At 44.3% G+C, this 8,711-nt stretch overlaps 1 protein-coding gene across 8 annotated transcripts in view; it reads right to left on the reverse strand.

Annotated features, from left to right (window-relative positions):
* Positions 1-8,084, reverse strand: part of MKI67 (marker of proliferation Ki-67) — a 39,103-nt gene extending 31,019 nt beyond the window's left edge. The window contains exons 1-7 of one of the 8 annotated variants that reach the window (XM_090056549.1): positions 7,858-8,084; positions 6,650-6,792; positions 5,256-5,368; positions 4,259-4,340; positions 4,043-4,158; positions 2,718-2,787; positions 645-723 (exon numbers count right to left, since the gene is read on the reverse strand). In XM_090056549.1, coding sequence (XP_089912675.1) covers positions 645-723; positions 2,718-2,787; positions 4,043-4,158; positions 4,259-4,340; positions 5,256-5,347 — 439 coding nt within the window. In that variant the 5' untranslated portion in view covers positions 5,348-5,368; positions 6,650-6,792; positions 7,858-8,084. Of the gene's footprint in view, positions 1-644; positions 724-2,717; positions 2,788-4,042; positions 4,159-4,258; positions 4,341-5,255; positions 5,369-6,649; positions 6,793-7,764 lie in introns of all 8 variants that reach the window. The other 7 variants (XM_090056547.1, XM_090056548.1, XM_090056551.1 and 4 more) reach the window with 7 other exon arrangements.
* Positions 8,085-8,711: the final 627 nt, after the last annotated feature.

An 8,711-nucleotide genomic window follows, 5' to 3' on the forward strand; every position in this document is an offset into this window, starting at 1 on the left:
AATCGACTGGTTGATCATGGAACCTCTGACTGTCAAATCTCAGTCTGTCAGAGGTTCCATGATCAGGAGTGACAGGACACATGCAGCCAGGTTGAGCCACATCCCCTGCCACCCAGGTGAGTGGGGTCAGAACCCAGGTGGCTTGTCCAGGTGGGGAGGCAAGGCAAGGGTGGGGCTGGCCAGGGCAGAGGCTGTAGATCCTGTGATGCCCTTTACTTACAAAAAGTCATCTTCACCAAAGAAAAGTTGGAGACCACTGCATTAGGAGATGGTCAGAAAATACCAGTTTTGACTGAGAAGTGTGCAGGATTTGCAAGGCTGGCATTTTTAACATCATTTCTTTTTTCTTTTAACCTAAATCAAACTTAATAAGCAATCCACTGAACCTAAAGTAGTCCACCAATTGTATTTTCACCATCATTTTTCATAGTACAACCACATTTTGAGTTTTCTAACATTTCTAAATGTTCTAAAACATTTGAGATTTCTAAATCATGGTGCCAAGGACAGGTTCTATCTGATCCATCAGCTCTCAAATAAATCTTTTGACAGGTCCCTTATTCCCATCTCATTTTATGCTTAACATGCTTGTTCAAGTGTCTATACGTTATTGAAAGACAAACAAAGATGAAACAATTACCAACCAGAACCATGAGGACCTTTAGATCTTGCAGTCTCTGTAAGTAATGATTCCACTTCTGCCACCTGCTGAACATGAAGAACCTGTAAATTTGTACAGTATTATGGCAGGGCAATAAATACATCTTTTGAGTTACAAATATAGTGATCTAAATTGCATTTAGAATGGCACAGAAACATTGTTTCCTTTCATAACCAAAACAGATTCTGCGTAACAATTTACAAAATAAGGTTAAATCCACTTATTCTATGAAAATGTGCAATTATTACAAGTGACGACATAGGTTGCATCTCAAGTAAAATGTGTACTCAAGGACCTGTAAGACAGTTTTATTATTTCACAGTCTTGGAAAGTATTTGATTCTAAAAGAGTGTATAATCTAAGCATCCATGCAGCTAAATTTTGATAACAAATAAAACAAATTGAGATCTCATACAGACTGATGTCTACTGGACTTTGGGGTAGCCTGATCATTTAAATATTTTCCAACAGGGTTCAGATATATACAATGGTCATAATTTCATCTGATTAACCATACTCTCCAGGAAAAAAGTTTCAACAGATAACCTGAGTAAGAGATTTATAGAAAAGCAAACAACTTTGCTGACAAGGTAAAAACATTGCTTATTGTGAAAATGAATATATAAAACATTACACTCTGCTCTTTAGAGGCAATGCTGCACAAGTGCACCAATCATCCGAAATACCCAACAGGTTACTTTTTAAAAGAAAGCTACCCAATTTTAAGCTTTCAAAAACTGTTAAAATTTAACTCCTTTAGACTCCTTGACTGGAAAGTTCGATAACCATACTACTAATGGGTGCATTACTCATCTCCCATAAATTCTAACCACCTCTGGCAACAAGGATGTCGTAAATATTTTGTAGCAGGGATCCGGTGCTATGTTTTATTCCTGAAATTTATACAGATTGGAAATTATGTAAATAAAAGATAGAAAGATTAAAAAAAAAAAAATAGGGATACACTGATATATTGGTTGGCTATTGGAATGGCACCAATAAAAGGCAAAATGATATTATTAGCTATTGCCTTTTTTGGTTGTTGTAGCCAATAATTACAGCTGTGAGCCCAGAACATCCTGCTGAGTGTAATTCAGTCCACATGGCCTGCTGCGGCCCACAGTAGACTACAGGTCTAAGTGAGCAGCGGCAGGGGGGGAGGGGAGACAGGGGTGTCAGGGAACCGTCACAGCGTGCCATGCTCAGCAACAGTAAATGGGACTGTTACTGGCTCCTGCTGCTGCTGCCACCATGGCAATGCTAACACATGCAGCAGAGGCCTTAGTGCCGGGGCTGCTGCAGAGACATTAGGCTGCACGAAAGCAGGTTAAGGTGCTACATGAGAAACATTCTGCTCTGCCAGACACCAGGGACCTTTGCAAAAACAGCTTCTCCCTGGTGGCTGCGAGAGCTCAGGTGTGCAGGGCCTGTCAGCACTGAGACAGCAGCATGCTCTGGGGCTCCAAACATGCCCTGCGCCGCTGTCCACATGAGGGTCCACCCTGCCTGTCTAGGACAGCAGCACAGGATGTGTGTGCACGCGTCGCACACACATATACAAGATAGATGCAAAACAAACAAACAGAACAGGTTTGTGTCAGTAGTTTAAAATGCTTTGCACTATTACTAAATAGTGATTATTGGATCAGCATCAGTCAATACAGTCAGTTAATAATTGACTATCGGTATCGGCTAAGAAAATCTTTAATCGGTACATCCCTAAAAATGTAAATAGCTGTAGGTCTGCATCCCATTTTCTCTAAAAAACACTATTTAAAAAAAACAAAACAAAACACTCTGCCCCTTTCCACAAAAAGTCCTATTACTAACATCTCAGATCAAAGCTGCCCATCTTCTGAGCAGCTAGACACCACATAGGGTTGTGGCAATCCCTCCCCCAGGTGCAAGAGCAGGAAGTGGAGCCAGGAGTTCCCAACCACAGCAGCAGGAACAAAGGATGGGTGGAGGACAAGAAATCATCATACCAATAGTAAACTACTTTGCATTAGCATGTGCACACATCTGCAATAAATGTAGTCAGTTAACTTAATATTACCTGCAGGGTTTCACTTTTTGGAGACCTAGAACATCTCTTTCTTGGAGTAGACTGAGCGGGATATTCAAACCTTTGAAAAGAAAAAAAAAAAAAGGAATAAAAGAAGACTTTAGCTTATGTCATATTTATGCTGTTTAAGAACATTTAAGGTAAATGACACAGTAACAACTGTCCATTTCTAACAATACTCTCACTGATATTAAACTGTTTAATATCAGTAGGGCCCTGAGAAAATTACAGATTTCTCATAGAAAACTCATGACATGTGCATGGGTAAAGTATTATTTTTCATGGAATACTCACAGAACTACCGCAGATCTAGACAAATGGGTCCTGGCAGTTCGTAAATATTCTGTGAAAAATTGTATTTTACCTGTACATGTGTGGCTGGCAGGCACAGGGGGCAGAAGGCTGGTGCTAATGAGGCTTAGCACCCCCACAAATGCAAGGTAGCACAAGAGGGCCGCAGGGCAGCCCAAGCACGGGCTCTGGGTCACTGTAGCAGGCAGGGACAGAGGGGAATGGGACCCTGGGGCAGATCGTGGGACGCTTGTAGCCTAGGTGGCTCATCCAGGAGCACAGGGGGGCTCCTGCACACACCTCAGAAGAGGCCCAGGGCATGTGTGCCCTAGATTTGTGCATAGGGCAGGGGCCATTCACCCCAGCCCCTGCCTCTGCCCCCCACCCCCTCTCCAACTTACCTGCTATGGTAGGGAGTGCTCCACACACCATGTGGCTGCAATCCTAGCTGCCTGCAGGCTCCATGTCTGGCTGTGCATGCCCCACCCTGCTGCAGCCGCCTGAAGCCCATGCCCAGGCTGCCCTGCAGCCCTCTGTGCTGCCCCATGTTTTGGGGGGCTAAGCCCCATTAGCCCTGTTCCTTCTGCCACCTATGCTTGTGACCCTTAAAAAAAAAAAATCCCAGTGTGGAGCAAATTTCACGGTTTCCGTGAAGTCCACAAAATCGTGATTTTCTATTTCCTATTTATAAGCCTACCGTGCATCTTCAAAACATGTAGACTTGGAAAAAAAGTCATGCTAGGGTATCAAGACAATGCTGCAATATGTAGCTTATTTCTAAGTAGTTTAAAGATGACAGTACACTCTAACAGTCCAGACAATATTTTGCACAGCAGAAATAAAGTAAGTTGAAAACCCCTGTAAAAAATTTTAAACATAAAATTAAACATTAGCAATAGATAAATGGGAAAAGTTATCCTCTCTGGACCTAATCCCACAATGGGTAGATCCCTTACGTCTAGTTGGAAAATCACTAAAGTGAATAGTGCTCTGCACAGACCTCGTTGTTCTTCACAGTTACTTACCTAAAAGAACGATCAACTATAGTTAATATATCGCCATGCTTCAGATGTACAGGTTGCTGAAAACTGCTACTATTCAACTGTGTTGGATTTACATTACTTAAATTAGTCAATATTGCCTAAAAATGAAACAACAGTCAATTAAGTAACCTCAATAGATAAAATGATACAATGCAATCAAAATACAAATTATAAATGCAATTAAAAAAAGCCACTTACCTCCTTATTCTCATTTACTTCTATTTTACAATGTTCTTTGGAAACCTGAGGCAGCTGGATGCGGATGTCACACTCTGTTTTTCTTAGGGTGAAAAGTACAAATTTAGTTTTAAAGATTAAGAGAACAAAGCACTTGGTTGTTCTTCAAAATTCACTACTGAGCTACATACATGATCACTTAATAATATTTATGTAACTGCACGGTGCTCTCTAAAGAAAGCAATAGAAAAATGTTTAAGTTAACACAAGCACTGAGAAGCCAAGTTAAAAATTCTCTTCTAAATAAAATCCAAAACCCATTAAATTAGATTCTCCCTAGTGGAGTTTCAAGCAAATATAAAGTCAAACATGTACCTGCAAGCTATATACATCTGTCAAATTTGGGAAAATCATTGCAAAAGCATGGCTGCAGCCCCCAAAAAATCAAATGTAGACAAGCTCTAGCACAAGCTGTTTTTCAATCAAGTGTTAAACTCCAGTAATTTAACAGGTTTAGTGAATTATATTTAATTTTTGATTTCGCATAAACATATATGCTTTCCATTAAGCATTTATTTTGGAACTTATAACTCTAGCATTTACTTTCCTCAAGTATAAGCAAATAGAAAGCAACACACTAGATCAGTGATGGGAAATTATTTTGGCTGGAAGGCTGCTTAACATGTTTTGGTGAACTGTTGAGGGCTACAAGGGTGGTCCTGCCCCTTCACAAACACCGACCAGAAACAAGGACAGAAACTATTACCAGCTTTTTTGCAGACACACATTTTGTGCATCTGTGGTGTGACTAGGGGTATACATGCCTTCTTCCACTCTGAGAAGCAGCTGCATCAGGCAGCAAGAGCAACTGCAGCAGGAGTTAAACAGTTTATGCCTCCACTACTTGTTTTAAACAGTAGGTATTCAAATGATAAAATGAACCCAAAAACCATTAATAAAGACAACGCCAATACATCTCTCAAGGCACAAATACACGAGTAATATTGCCAATTCTTACCTCCCAAATAAACAAGAGCATGCAGTGAGCGGAAAGTGAATTCCATCTGCCCCATTCCGCTTAATAACAACAATTTTCCCAAAGAGAGGCATCTTCAAAACTAGAGGTCTTACCTGTAAAGATAAAAGTGGTATTTCAAATAAAGCTGGACATATTTATTAAAATAACAAATACAAGGGGCAGACCTCTCTCTCTATAAATGATAAGCAGAGATTTCAAAAGGGTTATTTTGTTTGGATTTCTGTGCAGGTGTGTGAAGTCTTTTGTGCATTTAAAAAAACCCAAAAATTGCAGAACAAAGCTCAGTGCAGGAAGTGAGGCACCACACAGGCATATAAAAACAAACAAACAAACAAAAAAACCACTCTTAGGCAGGGGCAATAGTAGACATCATAGGTTCACATTAAAAAAAAATGTTTTGATGGCAGCTGCAAAGCAGACAGGTGGATAAAAATCAATAATTTTTTAAAACAAACAAAAAGAAATCAGATTTTTAAAAATTTTAAACCTAATTTTTGTGATGTAATCATCACATATTTTATTCAGACGATTTAAAAAAAATAAAGCTATATAAAAGATAGTTTAAACTTAAAATATGTTAGAGCTCAAAGATCATCATGGGATATGGGTAATAACTTCTAACTATATGCTATTTGAGACAATATATTCATGTGACCTATTTATAAAACTTTTCTAAAAAAGTTACAACAGGCCATGGACTATATTAGGGGCCCAATCTTATGGGGCTTCCAAAGGGTCCTCTATAGATTAGTAAAGATTAAAGAAAACCACTCTACTCAACAGAACTCAGAGCTCAGTCTAGAATAAGGGTCGTCAATCAGAGGCATGCATACCCCCAGGGGTACTTGAGAAGGCCCATGGGCAGCAGTTCCCAAACTGACAGACTGTGCACCACCAATTTAAAACAATACAGCCTTAAGTACCACCAGCAGATCTTTGTCATATAAGTAATTATAATAAATCTGTGGACACATACCACCACTGGTATGCAGGCAGCCTGTCACTGGTACGTGTATCAGATTGGGAATTCCTGCCCTAAGGGGTAGGCACAGGTGGGTGGGGAGGGAGTGCTGCCAGACATCCCGCACTGCTGTGCAGGCACCACCCACCCAGCTGGACACAGGGGAAGCTTGCACGTGGCAGACACGCACCCCACCCTCTACCCTCACACCAGCTGCCAGGAGTACACTACTCCATGTCCAGTGGCTGGCAGTACTGATCCAAAAAGGTTGAAAACCCCTGGTCTAGAAGATCCCATTAAGCATCTCTGTGATGCTTAGTTTCAGTTCTCAAACTGTGGATTTGACTCCAGAGATAACATCCTTGTTAAGGGCAGTACATGGTGATGAGAGCTAACAGACCTGATTACCTACCCATCAGTCCTCTTGTCTCTTTAAGTTGCATACACAAAGTCAAGCCCCTACTTCTCTCTAGGAATGTAGTTTCAGGAAGTTAAATGAATAGAGCAGCAGCTCTCAATCTGTGGTTCAGGTACAGAATGTGGCACGCAGACAACCTGTCAGTGGTACATGTTAACAGATTTATGATAATTACTTTATTTGACAAAATTTGCTGGTGGTTCTTAAAGGTTGAACTGAAAAATTTGCTCGGGGTTCTTAAGGCTGCATCATTTTAAGCTGCTGGTGCGCCATCTGTCAGAGTTTGGGAAGTGCTGCAACAGAGGATTGCTGGGGATGGAGTAGATCTGGGCAAGGAGTAGTCAGGACATAAACCAAGGAGGGAAGGGCAACAGAAACAAAAGAAGCATTTTCAGCAGAACATTCCAGAAGTCTTGAGGGATACATTTCTGAGTATACCCTCTCCCTTGATTTAAGACCTAATGAGGGAATAGCATGGTAGAAGTGAAAGCCTATCAGGGTAGCAGGCTTGGCAGAAGGTAGAGAGACCCTCTTGGGGGATAGTTTAATAAAAGTCCTATCAAAAATAGGCAGACAAGGTTCTGTGGGTAAATCTGATATCTTTTACAAGACCAACTCCAGTTGGTCTAACAAGATATCAGATTTACCCAAAGAACCTTGTCTACTTCGGTCCTTAGACCAACACCTCTACAACCTACAGAACCCAGAAACAACGAGTGCACTTTTTGTCAAAAACAAAGATGAAACCGAAGCTTCCTGACAAGTGATTTAAATCGAATCCACCCCGAAGGCAGCCAAGCTTCAACCAGGCCTCCCACCAGTCCACGCTACGTCACTGCTGGGCGATGATGACGCATCCCCGCTGGCAAAAAGCGGCGGGTAAAGCCGACGTCTGGCAGCCCCGATGCCCAGGACCCCGCCGCGAGGGTCCAGCTCCCGCACACGACACGCACGACTCCCCGAGGCGACGGGGCACAACACCAGCCAGAGGTGGGGAGAAGCCTACATATCCCACCGGCTCTGGCAGCCGCTGTACCCCCCAGTGCCCGGCCCGGCCCCACCAGCCCCGGAGCGGCCGCCGCGCCTGATCCCCGTAATGCGTTTCCCACCTGCCCGCGGGCGCCCCGCGCTCCCCGGCGCCAGCGCGTCCGTCTCCGTCCCCTCACAGCGGCGACTGAGCCCCCGCGCGCGCCAACACGCACCTCACTGCCGCCCTGCGCCGCATCCCTCCGCCGGCCCCGGCCTTCCACTACGGCCCCCCTGCAGCCAACAAGCCACGGGCGCCGCCGCCACCGCAGGCGAAAGGGAGACGGCGGAGGCGCCCTGTCGCCCGCGGGCCACGGCGGGTCTGAGGGTGGCCTCCGCGCGAAGCCCCGCCGAGCCCCGGCAGGCGAGTCCCGCGGAAGGATACACGGCGCAGCGACGGCGGCGGGAGGCTCCTTGTTCGAAAAGGCGCGCGCCGCGCGCGGAGTGGTGGAGCGCGCATCACGTGGCGGCGGAGGCGGGCCAATGGGGAGCGCTGGGCGGGGTTCATTTCAAACTGCGGGGCAGGCGCCTTCGTTCATATTGCGCGCGCGGCCGTTGGTGGCGGGGGTGGGTTATTGCGCTTTCGGTTGTCCGCCCTCGCTTGAGTCCTACACTGCTGCGAGGCGGTGCCGCACTCCCCTGCGGGGCTCAAACTTGCTGGAGGGCTGGGCTTATAACCGCTCTTGCATCCCCAAATACAGAACAACAGAAATCGGAGGCGGGAACGGGTGGAAGTGACCTTTGAGGCGCTGCCGTGAGGGGCTAACTCTGGTTAAATGGACGAAAGCAATCCTCGGGCGCCTCCATTCTTCTCTTCCCCCTATGTTCTTTAAGCACCCGTTCTTTTGCGGTTTATTAATACGAAAACCATTTTAGAGTCGCTGCCTTTTGTGAAGATAAAGGATTGCTTTTTTTTGTGGACTTCCCAATTATTTGCTGCTAAGTGTTTGAAATCGTCCTGGCACAAGGAGCCGAGCCAAGCTCCAGCTCGAGGTGTTTACTATCGTAAAATGAAATGTGTCCAAACATT

Source organism: Crocodylus siamensis, chromosome 7 (assembly GCF_052110815.1).
Source record: "Crocodylus siamensis isolate JL-2025a chromosome 7, ASM5211081v1, whole genome shotgun sequence".
Lineage (NCBI taxonomy): Eukaryota > Metazoa > Chordata > Crocodylia > Crocodylidae > Crocodylus > Crocodylus siamensis.